Raw genomic sequence first — 15,976 nt, forward strand, 5'->3', positions numbered from 1 at the left:
AAACAGAATGTCAAAGGAGGCAATTGTCCTGCTCTTCTCTGCATTGGTGCAGCCCCACCCCGACATCTGTATGCAATTTTGGGTGCCACTCTATAAAAAAGGATATCAAGCTACTGGAGACCATCTGGAGGGCGGGGGGGAGCACAAAGTTGGTGAGGGGTCTAGAGAAGTATGAGGAGTGGCTAAAGTCACTTGGTCTGCTCAGCCTGGAGAGAAGACTGAGGTGAGACCTCATCCCAGTTTACTGCTTCCTTACAAGGGAAGGAGGAGGAACAGGTGCTTATCTCTTATCTCTGGTAACCAATGGCAGGGCCCAAGGGACTGGCAGGAAGATGCAGCAGGGGATGTTTAGGTTGAACATTAGGAAAAGGTTCTTCACACAGAGGGTGGTGGGGCACTGGAACAAGCTCCTTAGGGAAGTAGTCATGCTGCCAAACCTTCCAACATGGTCCCTTCCAACTCAGGCCATTCTATGATTCAATGAAACCAGGGTAACTACAATGGAAGCAACATCAAGGCATGGCCACATGATCAAGAAGCCTTGGGGAAGCAACATTTTCTTAAATAACTACGTTATCTACTTTTAAAGTATGTGCTTAAGAGCAAACATTTCCATATTTCCTGCTTTTCTATACAGTGGAGTGATAGAGAAGAGTATGAACTAAAGAGTTAAGGCAGTTCCTTTGTACAGGATGGTATCAGGAACAGTTTAAGCAGAAGTAGTCTTAACACGCTTTTGTTCTTACATGCATTTACCCATCAGTTTCCATACAGATTCACAACACAGTGCAGAACTGCTAAGTTTTCTTTCAGAGGCGAGGCATGAAGGCATTAACTTTAATTTATATCTAAACACAGATTAGTTACATGTGTTTAGCTTGGTTCATGACCATCAGCCTATGCACTCGTGAAGAATTTTCTCCAATCTCCCTCTACCTGTAAGTCTCGTCAGGCTGGATTTTTTTAATGCTGCAGAGGTTTATGGGGGTAGTTGTTGAACCAAAAAAAAAACAACCCACCAACAAAAAAAAACCAAAAAACCCAAACAAACAAAAAAAGAATTAAAGAGCAGACACAGTTTTCTTGCTCAAGAGGTTTTAATAGAGACCATTATTTGTTTAAACCTCTCACACTGTACAACACATTTAAATGTACATCAAGCTCAGATAAAAAATAAAGCTTTCTTACAAAGTACATTTTTCCAGTGATTTTTTCTTTTTTTTTTTGCAGTAAAAATAGCTGCTACATAAATTTCTCCTGATCTTTGAAAAGGAGTCACAGTTATTTCCAAAAATAGAATTCATATTTTAATCATACAGGATAAACTGCAGGAAGAAGAGACAAGTCAACTGAAAAAATAAGGCTTGTATATAAATTTTTTTAAAAGGACATGCATAGAAGTTGAAAAACATATGCCATTTATAAAGGAAAAAAAGTAGTTTTATCCGTGTTAATATCTTCATTTTCAGTTACAGAAGAAACCACAAACAGGGCCTTTATGTCCCAGAATATAACATTAGTTTCTTGTAAAAATGCCAAAATGCACAAAGAATCGCCAGCTTTAGTCTTGGCAAAATACTGAGCCAGCCCTCCCTCCTCTCCCTCCCGCATTTCATATCATAAGCATACCATATGCATGCATGCTGAGCACTTATGTTGTCTCTCTGGCCAATTAAATATTTGCAGAAGGTTGTATATTCTAGACAAACATGAAAAAAATTTGATAAATTTACATTCATCCTACTTAAAAACACTCATACAATTAGTTTAATTTACACTATACAGTATCTGTTAAATAGGAACATTACAGAGTTTCAAAAAGAATCACAGAATATATACAAACTGAATATTGAAATGGTATGATTTTCCTTCCCTTCTTTAATAAAGGGTCTTTTTTGTTAACAGTTGCTACATCTGGTTTTGGACACAGACTGTTTATGTACCTATGCAGCACATTTCTGTAGTAACAACAATAAAACATGCTTTAGAACAAAACTAATATCAATTCTCCTTACTGCTCATTTAAAATAAATTAGTTTTGTTTTTTTTTTTAAATAAATTTTATGATGTAATATGTAAGCAAGGATGATGGCATTTTAAAATATCTGAGCAATAGTTCTGCTGCATCACCGGTTTCTCATCCGACCTTTGGTTTTGGAGCCAACCCATTATTACATGGCAGTGTAAGTAGCCAAAATGTTTTACATGGCAGTACAGGTAGTAGAAATGCTTAACCTGAGAGCATTTCCATGTCTTCATGACAGAAGAAGGCTCTGTGCTGACTTCCATGCTGCTCAAGTGCCTAACATGGCAACACCCAAAGCCACTGATGAAATAAGACCACTTCCTTCCAGCTCTCCCTGATTACAAAATCGGTTAAGGTCCTTATTTCCCAACAGTTGCATCCTTCTGAACAGCTAGAAGAACTGACTGCAGACAGTTCCCAGACACAGTCCCAACATGTGATCTTCAGCCCTGCAGCATCATGTCATTAGGCTCAGTCCTCTGTGTCAGGCTGCACCCCCAGCATCGCATGCAGCTCCTCTGCTGTGTATCCCAGCAAGTTCTGCAGGTCACACACGAAGCGATAGACATAGCGTTTCCCTGAAGTCTTGTGGATGATGTTCTTGTCGTAATAGTAGCGTAGGCCTCGGCTCAGCTTCTCATAGTTCATTTTTGGCTTGTTTTTCCTCCTTCCCCACCTCCGTGCCACCTGTCAGTCCAAAAAGAAAGCAACATGCAAAGGGTTTGTTCAAATCGTGTTCTTCTAGTTGGTGGCAAATAAAAACAGTTATTAAAATCCCTCCTCAGAGTATTTTATATGCCTTGGATGTTCCATGCTCATCTGAGTTGGTGACTAACCTCTCAGCCGAGATAACTAGCAGCAAGATGTTTCAGGAGTAAGTGGCTGATAACAAGCATCACTGAAAAGGGGATACCCATTTGTAATGGATGTGCCAACATATGTTTAAGAAGATCAAGTTTATGGAAAATATAGTCTCCTCTCCCGAGAGGACACCATTTAAGCATTAATTTGGTATCAATACTATGGGACAGCTCTTTAAATGGAAGATAAATTATTTGCAACTCCTTTGAGTTAATGGTTTCCCCCCTCTCCTTTAAAAAAAAAAAAAAAAGGCTTCAGTGGACTTGACATCACATTTCTTAATACAATAACTTTCCTACTCATAACAGTACCAGAAAATGCATTCTATTTATTTTTAATGACTAAAGCTGAAAGCTGCCAAAATATTTTAAAAAGCACCACTGCCTTATTTGCTGTGTATCTAAAAGAACAGTGACACATGGAGTGCATTTTCCCCATACCTTCGTGCAATCCCAGGCATTGTTGATTCAACTACACTCAGTCAGCTAATTATAGTACTAAACTGTCAGAAGAACTAACTTTGTATGCTACCTTTAAGTTTCAAGCTATGCTGATATCCTTGAGTGGGGGAGTGGAGGGAACATCCCACAGCAATTACGACTGTACGATAAAGCCTTTGCAAGTAAAGAGATTTCAGCAAGTGTTTGATCATGCAAATGTGTTATAGCCAAGACTAGACCCACAGATGGTGCATGAGACCCTGAATCTTTTTGTTCATCACAATTAGCCACACACCTCGTCTGGGTCAGCAAGTTTAAATTCCCATCCATCTCCAGTCCAACTAATGAATGACTGACAGGACTTGTCAGTTAGTAACTCCAGAAGGAACTGCCATAGCTGTATAGGTCCACTGCCTGTTGAGAGAGAGGGGGCGGGGAAGACCACAATTAATACTTCTGCAAGCTCTTACCACAATCAGTACCTGTGACTATACTCGTATCACAGCATACATCTTGTAATTACTCTGATTTATTACTTTTTTAAATTACTATCAGAAAGAAACCTAAGGTTTTCCCTCTATAAACACAAATCTGGTCACAAACACATTAAGACTAAAACAAGTCAGCTTTTTCATGGAAACACAGAATTTTACACAAGCTATATCTTTCCCTTTCATATGGATCCCTTAATTCTCACTCCCACCTCCCATCAGCTGCATTTCAAACTCTTACGCTTGCCCTGTAGTCCCTGGCTTGGCAAACACTCTAGAGGAAAAAGCTATTTCAGCAAGGACTACAGGAACAAGGTCTTAACAGACAAGCTAACAACTACAGAAACTCCCATGCGTGGGAGATTTTGTCCAAGTTTCCCCCTTTTCAAACAGATCAAAAAGTGCATTTGATGTTCATGCATTCTGATGTACCCATATGTTCTTGCTTTAGATGGACTGTCCAATGAGACTTATTTAGATGACATTTAAAACTGAAACTCTTCATGAGTAGTGGTTTCTGATTAAGTGGCAAGGCATACCTTACAACTACGCAACTTTATCACCATAGCTACACATTTACAGAGAATATTAATGTTACACAAGGAGTGACCATTTTGCTTCACCACTTACCAGTAAAGCCAGCTAGAATTGCTGCCGGTATAACTGGTTTCCCTTGCTCTACAGGATCACTTCGCTCTTGAATATAGTCTTTGAAAGACATTGTAGGTTTGCTCAGACACAAGGACTGGCTACAGTCATCTTCAAAACTCTCATAGGATGGCACACGTTGTAAATCCACTAATGATGACTGGCTGTTCCAGGACTGTAGCATTGAATCCGAGCTTTCGTAACTTTCTGCTCCACTGTCACTAGATTCATGTTCTCTAAGCTTACCTTTATAAAAGGAAAAAATAAAAAGGAGAAAAGTGTTCTTTTTCTTTTTCCTCACCCTTAATTTAGCTTGTATATACAATTTATGCAAAGGAGGAAAAGAGGTTCAGAATATGGCCTTAGACCCACAGTTATGACACAGATAATGACTCACCAGAATTATCCATCAGCAAATTCAGATTGCTTCTTGGGAAATCTTGATTTACTGCACAGTAGTTCACACCAACAGCATCTGCTTGTGTTTTAGGGAACAATGAAAACTCTTGTTCTGGACCAAGGAGATTTGCTCCTGTGGAAGTCTGACAGACATCGGTGAGGAGACTGGGTTTGGGATAGCTGAGGGCTTTAGGGTATCCAGGCATTTGCATACCATAGGAGTTCTGATCTACATTAACAGCTGAAGAAAGAAATAAAAGAATGAAATAGATGTTTCTCTCTGCAGTCCCTTAGACTAACACACTTCCAGCACCTCACTACAGTTGTGTCACCAAGAAGTAATTTTCCCATGAAAATCTGACTAAAAGAGTGATGGATGCTACAAATCTACTGGAAAGGTTACTGAGCTTGGTGACAAGATCCCCATCTAATGAGCTCCAAACCAAATTCTGTAAATCTCCCTTTACAATTTGCTGATCACAAATACGTCTATTGTTTGTTCTTCAAGGAAACTACATAAAAAGTAATTTTGAGTAAAGTCCTCATCATTAAGTGGTGCAGTAAGGTTAAGCTGGATGTTGACTGTGGTAAAATGAAATACAACACCAATCAAACTGAGAGAGCTAGCACCGCATCCCACACACTTTGAAAAGCTCTATTATGCTTCCACAGTCTTCAAAAAGGCCTAAACGTAACTCCAGCTGCTCCCCAGTAACACTACTTTTTGACTCTGTCTGCTAGAGGTGGGAGTCATCGTCCTGCTCCACAGATATAGGCTTTGACATAGCAAGAGGAAATCCAATTTTCTCAAAGCCTTTGTTCTTCAAAAGGCTTCTGATATGAACTAGATGACAATTAAACAATACTATGAAAGAAGGCTGCGCAACTGTAGTCAAGTGTTCTCCTAAAGCACAGTAACTATTCTGGTGCTTTTATTTTTGTTTTTTTTCGCTTTTAAACTGGGATATGTAACATGCTTAGAATAAACTTAAGAGACATAAAATGCCAAATTTCTTAAAATACTTACTTAAGGAATTATTATTGACCCAGTGAGGAACTGAGGTGAGATGAGAGTTCTCCCCATATTGATCCTGTGTTTTTTCTTGGCTGTCTGGGGAAAGGAAGAAAGAAAAAAGAAAACTTGGTTTTATAGTTTTAAACATCTGACCTGTATGCCACAAAAACCTTCTGACTCTTGATTATTTTGGAACCATCATTCACATAAGTTTTACTAATGCACTGCATTGCACACTCCCTCAAAAAAAAAAAAACCACACCCCAAAACCCAACCAACTTCCAACAGGCTTGAAAACCATCATCCCAATTGAATTTTAACATAAAACTTAGAAGCAACAACTGTTGTGTGTTTTAAGGTCCAAGCCCTTAATGCATCCAACTACTGAATGCTACACTCTGAAACCAAAGGAACTCACAGGGTTTTAGCAATACCTCTAGTTGTCTTCGACTTCTTTACATATATTAATGGAATTACAACACTACATTAAAGGAATAAAATCAACAACTGGTAATAAGAAGTGAACAAATTCCGTCCAATTCTCAAATTTTTTATAATGAGGCATTAGAGTAGCCTTATCCTAATCCCATTTGTTTCAATCATTATTCCAAATAAAAACTGATTCCAACAGATGTTCAGTGTGAACATGGAATGATTTCTGCAGATATCTGCATCTATTGTTTGCACACCAAAGGATGTATTACTAACCAAGTTTTAAAGTTCGTGTTGGGTTCTTACAGGTAATAAAAGCCCTTCATAGCGAACTGAATGTTGAAAGAGTCCTATTTCTGTTTCTGTCAGAAAAGCTTTAAAACCAAAAGCTCTTTATGGCTCTGTAGCTACCTTTTATCATTTGTTCCAGGTGTTCCCACAGAATATCACCCACATAGTCAGGTGCCAGTTCCAGGAAACGCTCCTTGCCCAGGTTGCACAAGTCTTGGCCACTCATCAGAAACTGATGGAAGTTCACATTTGCCAAGCTAAACTCATTGGTGGCCCAGGAAAGCCACTGGCATACTTGTTGTTCAGTCCAAAGCCAAGGATCTGCAAGATAGAAAATATCTAGCATTTAGAGATAACAACTGACCTTTGTCAAATAATCTTCATTAGAAGGCAGTAAATGAAAAAAATGTTTTAAGCCAAATGACTTAGTTTTGAATGAATTCAGGATGAATTTATTCTTGAATTAAAAAAAAAAAAAACAACAAACAAAAACCCAGAAGTAAACAGTACTCCCTTCTGCATTCACTTGTAATCAGAGATGTCCTCAGCTTACTTGATTCGCTCTTATGCTGCCAACGCATGACCTCTCCATGCATCCACTTTTAATACCAGCAAGTCCAGTCTTTCCAAGTCAAGCTGTGCCAGATTCACATAGGATTCATTCTTTTATTTCCTACTGACATCATTCTTTCTCTTTTGAAAGAGCCGCTATTCAGTATCCTCCTTAGCATTAAAAAAAGGGCTTATAAATAGAAAACACTTACTATTTGGGATACCCAGCCGGCACTGTTCCTTTGTGAAACCACTGAAAGTATCTTTCAAGGCCTGACTCATCACAGCCTTACTGCATGGGGTTAACAGAGGCAATTCACAGTTGTTGGACTCTACAAGAAAAGGGGTGGAAGGGAAAAGGAAGATATGTTAACTTCTAGGCCCATGAAAGGAGTGACAAGTTTCTGTTGTGCATTTTGAAAAATAAGAAAATGCTAGAAACTAAGAAAACCAGAGTAGACCCATTTCCTGATATAAAGTCTTTGACTTAATTTATCAACACTAAAATCTGTCCCATTGGTCTGACAACAATGCATCACATTAAATTAAAGCTTTGCAGCTTTCCATTATATAGATTCTCATTTACTATTAGTAGTTATATAAAATGCCTTTGTTGCAGTGAAATTTTACTGTTGCTGTTTTTAATTTTCCCCCACCAAAAGGAAATATGTTTGCTTATTTGTATTTTGTCATCTATAATTTGACCTCCAACTTCCTTATAACTCCAGTCAGTTTATTTTGAGAGCTATGTAACCGATTGTAGGTTTGTGAAGAGCCAGCTTGTGCTATTTAACCCTGATTTCCAATGGGCTGTATTTCTCAGACCCTGCTGTGCATCTCTCAATCACTCAAGTACATGGTGCAACAGGTTATTCTATTATCTGAACCAAAGAAGCATGACTGCTAACAAGCTAGTACCCAGTCCTAAGCAATGCAACCCAATCCAAAGTCAGCAATATCTGAAGTCAGAATAAACCACTAATTTGCTTAACTGATTTTTAAATTTACAAGTAGATTCCATTTAAGGACAAATCTGGATGCCACTCAGAATTATTGATAATTTTCACCAGAAGATACCTCATTTTTCCCTGAAAAAATAACTATATTGAATAAAACCAATCACACAGCCTATATATTTCAGATTATGAAACCTTTTCCCGATATTTTGTTTGAGATTGGTATCATTAAGCCAAGGGTAATTAGGAACTCACATACAGGTTGCATTCAAAGGAGCTCTGCTATGTTATAGGCATGCAACAGCATTGGGGTATATAAAGGTGATGAACTTGACAGACTTCATGTTAGTTCATGAAGCTGTGTGGTTCTTCTCACTTTCCTAGACAATATGCAAGTTCCACTTGACCCAGCAAGTGGAGCTCATTACTAGCTCGTGCACAGTTTCTGTTTTTACCACACCCATCCTCAATAACTGCTAGAACTTGCTTTGCTGACCAGGGCAATGACTGATTAGAATCGCATTAGAACAAAGGACTGGTGGTTTTCAGAGGTCTGAGGGTTTTTATTTTTTTCCCTTCCCTAAGGGGAGATAAAGCTAGTGTCAGATAAAATAGCTACATTTTGTACAAAACTCCTTGTTTTGTCAGGTATTTAAAGAAAGGATTTGTAGAGAACTTTTAGTAGGTACTATCCTACACACACATAAAAAGGATCCGTAAACATTCCCATCTCTCTTTTTTAAGGTAAAGAATAAAATAAACCCAGGATGGGGGTAAGTGAAAGGGAATAAATCCAAGAATGCAAAACCTTTAACATCACAGGGGCAAGAAAAGAGCCTCCAGAATAACAGCATCATCTGAACCATAATTAAAATGTAAGTTTAAATACACATATTATATTTTTTTCTTAATTAAAAAAATTAAACTCTTAGCTCTGCTTTCATATCTACTAAGTCTTCTTCCACGGGCTCTTAGTTTATTAAGGCTACTGAATCCCAGTTACCATTCCTCTTCAGTACAGAGAACAGTAACTATCAGCAGAGCAGGATAAAATCATGTATGGGCTAATAGTCTGTGTACTGCAACACTTCTTTTAGGGAAATCCATATTGCACTTCTAAGGGTATATTTCTTTCTGAGTGGACAAAGGAACAAAGCGAAGAGTTACCATAAGAAGTAGAATCAAATCCAGTTGGCACTTCTTGAAGAGTTTGATCTTCATTTAGTGAGAAAAAATATCCACCAAATAGAGAGTTTGAACTATCAAAGGTGTCAAATGCTGGTTGACGCTGCAAAGCAACAGAATAAATTAAAAACAATGTAAGCATTTGCTAGAGCACTGCCAGCTTCATTGCTAGAAGTGGCAGGGTTAAGTTTCCTAAATTTGAAGATCATGCACAATCACTATTTTGAATCGGCCAACTTGGGGCTTTGAAAGATGAACACAACAGTAGCATAGCTCCTTGTACAGGAATAGAAAACAATTAACATTCATATCACAGTGCTAGGTGGGTGCGATGTTATGCAGGTTACAGTAAAGCCAAGTAAGGATATTCTTAGTTTTCCTGTAATTGAGGCTTTTAACAATAGAGAATGCATATGTATGTGTGTGTTATATGTATTTTTATTTCCAGGCATATTTTAAAGACATCCTTATTTCCTTTAACTCTTTAAATTGACTATACACTTGATCAGTACTTGAGAACAGAAGCAGCAGAACCTACAGCAGCTTTATGCAGCATTTTTTAGAAATGAAAAATTTAATCTGAACCGCACCACTTGAAGCTATATGGTCACCCTTATAGGACTTAAGGAAAAACGTGACTTTTATACTTCTGAGTTACTAGATTTGCCAGCTACTACATTTTACAGTCTTTCGAGCGCTCAGATGTTCAGTGAAACATTGCTAGTTTCATTATACAGAGAGGGATAAAGTGGGCTGATACAAATGTTCCTGATAAAAGTGGATTCTACTGATACATTGACAACATTTAATAAACACTCTCATATTTTGAAAACCTAACTTCTTTCATAGAATCATAGAATCACTAGGTTGGAAAGGACCCACTGGATCATCCGAGTCCAACCATTCCTATCACTCCCTTAAAATTTTGACTTTCAAATTTGACTTGTGTCAATTCTGTGTGCTAGAACGTATGAAAGCATACATTCCATGGAAGAAAAAAGCCAGTAAAATAAACGGTATCATGCCTCTATGGGTTAACAGAGTTCAGAAATCTCCACTGAGCACTGACCAGCAGAGACAAATTGCATATAGTTGGTTCAGGTACCCACTGCAACTAGAGGAGAGAGTCAAAGCAAACCCACGGAAATGCTCACATCCACATGAAACAAGTTAATAACAATTGCCAAATCTGCTAGTAAAAGATTCTTTATACATTACTAGATAAAAGCACTGACTCATCGCTAGTACCTAAAAGAAAGGGCAAGTTCTTTCAACATAATCTGGAAACTCCTCCGTTTTGTGTAAACAGCTGACCCTTATCCTGAGTCATTGGAAAAAATGCTGTGGCATGTGAATGGGTAAAATCCATACTGTTCTAGTTTCATGTTTCAGAAGGAGAAAATTAATGTTTAAGCAGGTTCTTGATTTAAGAGTAATAAAGGGGGAAAAACATAACGTTGAATAAATTCTGCTTGCTGTATCAGTTATACAACATTTTATTTGGCTTTTCAATGTATGCAAGAGTAATTATTAAAGAACAAAAGAAAAAAATGCGAAAAGCTACAAAAAAGTAGAATGCAGGTCTTGATTTTGACTTAGATGACAGCAGAACACTGAGTTACTGCCTAGAAAAAATGCTGTATTAAAGAGCACACGGCTAGTAAGCTGGGTGATAACTTGTGGATTCTGTTGTTGTGGGCAGGACAGAAAACTAAGAGGGGACATAAAACATCAGAGAATTCAGCATATCAGAGTCTTATTAACTGATTCTTCAAAATATAGGCATTCCTCAGAGTTAATGAGATCAGAAAGTATTTTCCAAACCTGTATTTACTTTACATTAATCAATGCTATGTTAAAAAAAAAAAAATTGATACTGGCATTAAAAGCAACTTGCATCTAAGTGGAGGATGGAAGCCCTCAAAGACTGAGTCTTCATATTCTGCTCCTTATTTGTCTTCGGTTTGTAAATCCCTTTCAAAATAAGATAACATACACAGTCTATCATAGTCTATCATACATAGTCTATCATAGATAGTTAATAACTATCTTTGGTTTCTTATGATGTATCTGACTTCCATTTCACACAGTTGCATGTAGTAAGTAAATAACCTACTTTTTTCATGCAATCCTCTTGAATGAATCAGACCTAACCAGACATATCAGAACAGCCCTCTGCTAGTCTCATCAAGTCAAAGATTTAAAGACCACCCTTAATGCCAATCCTGTAACCTTTATTTAGGCAAGTGTACCACCAACTCCAAAGAACTTGAACTTGGTTCTTGTCTACCTCTTATTTTCAAGTTCTTAGGATTTGGTAGATGAAGGGAGGAAGACTCCTTGAGAGAGAGTGTCGAGGGTGTAAGATTTACTGCTTCCTATCTGCTTTACACATCTCTACTGAACCGAGTGGGAGAACTCCAGAAGACCAGTGGTTACGAGCAAGCAGTTAAAACCTGGATATCTGTGTTCACCTTGTCATGGTTACACAATTCCTCTGCTAGCATTAATAGGAACACAATAAATGCATTAGCTGGGAGATGGACTAGTTGGATTTAGAAGCTGACAGCTCAAAAGTACTTACCTTGAGCATTCCTCTGTACACGTTAGACACCGGAGCTACTTGATCCATGTTCCTGATCCCAAAATCACTCATCTGAAAAATGAGAGGGGTCACATGAAAGATGTTGCTACCGAGGAAGCAAGGCTGTTAACAGATGTATCTCACTGCCTCAGCGCAAACTGCAGAACAGGTCTCAGAAGGAGATAAAAGGGAAAGCTTTCATTCTCATTGCTCACATCCTGACCACATCGGGCACAATTCCCATCTTGTTCAAGCAGTTTTTTTAGCTAGAAGACTTTGCACAGGCATCAGTGGAGTTAAAGTTCTGTGACCTGAGTAAATGAGGATTATTAGCTTCTGATAACAAATGTGAGGGCTTTTAGTACCTCAAGAAAAGCCAACAAACGTCCTTTGTCCACCAAATGCCTATTGCTCTGAGATATTTTTCCAACTTTCATTCACTATCTTAAACATTCAATTTGGTATTATTCTTCCTTACTATATTCCTGCTCACATGCCATGATTAACTTTGGACTTTGGCTTTTAAAGGAAGGAAGAGAAAGGACAAAGCACTGACCATAATACACATACATGTAATAACATTCACCCCTTTCACCTTTGTATGAATAATCATCAAAGCCAATACCCAGTATTGGCAATCTGCTGCCTTTACTAGGCAAAGCATCTCCAAACCATGTTAACTCATGTATTTTGGAGACATAGGATTAGCATATTTATAAAGCATTAGAGGGTCTAAGTTTAAATTGGAAAGGGTTTACACAGTAAAATAGTCTTTTTAAAGAACTGATAATGTGACTACCATAATATGTTCACGGTACTGAAGTCAAAGCTGTATCACGTTGCATGTATCACCAGGAACAGGGTTATGCAAGGCCTATATAACTTGTTCTCCTATATATCACTCAGGGAAAAAGAGTGATAAGATTCATATCCTTTTACTGACCTATGGGAGAAATCAAACATAAGGAATAAAGCCAGTTTTATGACTACCGTTCATGGTTACTATGATGTTGTAATTCAGGTGTCAGTGAATGATACCTTATCAGACTACGCAGCAGCAAGCTGTCTCTCAATAATCTTTCGCCTCTCCTTTTTCACATCATTTATTATACCATATATTATATTATTGATATTATATATTAATATATATCAATACATATCATATGATATTACAGCACTTACTACAAGCAAGTTCTTTTGTTAAGACAACGTAAAAATCAAAATACAATCGTAAACTCAGAAGACGATGGCAAATTAGGTGCTTACCAAAATAAACCCAGCCTGTTAAAATGACAACACATTCAGAAGCCATCCATATAAGCAAAGAGGAAAATAAAAACATCCAACAGCCAAAGACAAGGAACCCTTTCATCCTTTTATACAGTAGATCACTTAAAAATCAAGAGTCCTTAACCTGAAAGGCCCATTTCAACTTCATTGTTATTAGATGAATGGGGTTTATAATTGAAATACAGTAAATCAACTGAATATGAAAAAAATAGTCAACTTACACTTCATTAATGTTACCTAAAAATGCAGTCTACTGAATGATGGTTTTTACCTCAAATACCATGCACAAATATTTGATCTAAATTACACATCTCACTGAGCAGCAAAGAATTTTACACAGCATGAGTCTCACTCAGCAAGCATCCTAATCTTCTCATTAAATTTGCCACAGTTTAAACAACTGTTTATCCTTGCATTTGGTGGGGCTTTTTAAACGTATACAGCAATTTCTAACAACCTTTGTTTTGCCTTTGAAATCTGCTCTGGTATCTAGGGATAACAAGCCATAAGCCTTAACAAATGGAAAGTATTTGTGAAAACATTACAGATATTTTCAGCATGCTTAGATCTGATCCCCAGTTAAGACTACAAATAAGATTTCTGACACTTTCAGGTGCAATCCTGGCCTCTATACGAATCACGTTAGGAACTTCCCCACTGACCAAAAGGGCTGGTATTCTCTTCTTCCTGGGTTTTTTTGTTTCTTTAGACACATTTAGGGTCCTAAGACAAAAGGTTTATAAGAAGTCTTTGTTACATGGTGTTGCTCATTAACCCAAGTCACTGTTTCTCTACGCTAGGCTGCTTGTTTGTTCTGTGGCCGTGCCTGTGTACCTCACAGCTTATGAAAAATTAGACATCAGCGCCCCAGTCTAATAACATGTGATAGAACCATAGAATCACTGGGTTGGAAAGGACCCACTGTATCACCGAGTCCAACATTTATGATGTTTTGTAACACCCCAGTTTCCAACTAAATCTCCGACACTATTATCAATTTCTACAGCCTTTACTTGTCATACATCAGCATTCTTCCCATCAGCAGGACTAGTTTCCAGCCCTGAGATCCAAAACCCTTACACCGGCATCACAAGACAAGCAGAATTCAAAAGGCAGTACAGCTTTCCATGATGCAAAGAGTTAAAACTGGCTTTCTGCCGGCCTTAGAAAGCTGTCGTTTAAGTTCAGAAAAGACACTACAGCACCGAACTGTGTGACTGGGCCTCGCTTCCAACTCCTCCACTAATGCTGATGACTGCTGCTTGCCAGCTATAATTGGTTTAACTGGCAGGACACCTTCTTCAACACCCCCGCATAGCTGAGTGGGTGAACCAGAACAGGGTCAACAGGATCAGGCACTTATTAACTTATATGCCTGAATTCTGATCGACTTCTTTTCAGCAATAGCCAAGTGCTTGCCCACAGCTGGATTCAGCTGGCAACCATCCACATGGAGAACGAAGCCATGCTAGCATCCCCAAAGTATCTCTACCTTTTTTTTTTGGTTGGTTTTTGGAGCGTTTAGTTGTTGTTTTGGTATTAAATGACAAGGTTGGTTTTTTTCAGGCCAAATAAATATTTCATACCAATCTGTTCAGAGCCAAGAGAGCTGCTCCCCAAGTCCTGATGGCAGAGATAGCCCAAAGCTGCTATGACTTCTCACACATACGACACACTCGCCCACATAAAAAGTTAGATGGGGAGATCACACAGCCCGACGTTTTTTTTAAAGTCCCTTTAAAGCCCTAACCAAATCCATGCCCATTAACCCCTTCCTCCCGGGCGCGCAGCCGCCACTCCCCAAGCCAGCGTCCCCATCCACCGCCCCGCGGGGTCCTCCCCGTCCCCTCTGTCACCCGCCGGGGTCTCGGTCACAGGGTTGGGAGCGATGCTCGGCTTCCACCTCGGCATCAGCTTTCAAAATGAAGCTGATACATAGTTAATACAAACCCGAACTAAATTCAATTAGGGAGAAGTCAGGTCTTAAATATACAAAGAGATACAGTTTGATCGTGGAAACACAACCGTGCACCCTACTGTTTTGCCAAAGGAAGCACAGCACTGCCTTTCCCGGACAATGCCCCCTGGTCAGGACGGTGCTTCCCAACGAGCCTCGGAGAGAAGGAGACGTGGATGGAATCCGACTACAAAAAACCGTTTCACGCTCAAACAGGTAAAAATAACAAGCCCTTCACTTAACATGGATCCCTTCTCCTAGCATCTCCACTTCCCACCGGCATCTCCGCTCGTGCTGGCCTCTCCTCACTCCAGGATGCTCCGCAGAGGGTCGGTGCGTGCGGGGGACCGCCCGCATCCCGCCGCATCCCCCCCGCCTCACCTGGACCCCGAGCCCGTCTCCCGCTGCTCCTCTGCTGCTCCCCGCCGGCACCACCACAATTCCAACAAGAGAAGAAAAAAAGCGCTGCCGCCGCCTCTCTCCGGGTAGCCAAAATATCCTCGATGTGGCAGAGCCGGCCAACAACAACAGCAGCAGCAGCGGCGGCAGCAGTGCGTTGATCCCAGCGGAGAGTCCCGGAGGAGGAAGGGGGGCGGGAGGAAGGCGGGTGCCCGGCGCTGGGTGCGTGGGCGCTGCGGGCCGAGCTGCTGCTGCCGGGCTGGGCTCTGCTGGGCTGGGCTGGGCTGAGCTGCGCTGTGCAGGGCTGAGCTGCGCTGGGCCGGGCTGTGCAAAGCCGAGCCGCTCCCCGCCCCGCCGCGCTGCGCTGTGCCTCGCCGCCCGCGCTCGCAGGCGCTCTTCAGCGGGCGTGGGGGGAGGTGGCGGCGAAGGGATCCGCCTCCCCGCAAGCCC

At 39.9% G+C, this 15,976-nt stretch overlaps 1 protein-coding gene across 1 annotated transcript; it reads right to left on the minus strand.

The window, feature by feature from the left end:
- Window positions 1-1,088: 1,088 nt before the first annotated feature.
- ETS2 (ETS proto-oncogene 2, transcription factor) lies at window positions 1,089-15,768 on the minus strand. Its single transcript, XM_054085806.1, has 10 exons — window positions 15,509-15,768; window positions 11,881-11,952; window positions 9,279-9,399; window positions 7,368-7,487; window positions 6,724-6,924; window positions 5,893-5,976; window positions 4,864-5,106; window positions 4,449-4,712; window positions 3,623-3,741; window positions 1,089-2,713 (listed from the first exon to the last, which is right to left on the minus strand). Exons 2-10 carry the CDS (start codon window positions 11,950-11,952, stop codon window positions 2,498-2,500), a joined length of 1,440 nt encoding a protein of 479 aa, XP_053941781.1. The 5' UTR covers window positions 15,509-15,768; the 3' UTR covers window positions 1,089-2,497.
- Window positions 15,769-15,976: the final 208 nt, after the last annotated feature.

The sequence above is a fragment of the Cuculus canorus genome, chromosome 1, assembly GCF_017976375.1.
Source record: "Cuculus canorus isolate bCucCan1 chromosome 1, bCucCan1.pri, whole genome shotgun sequence".
Lineage (NCBI taxonomy): Eukaryota > Metazoa > Chordata > Aves > Cuculiformes > Cuculidae > Cuculus > Cuculus canorus.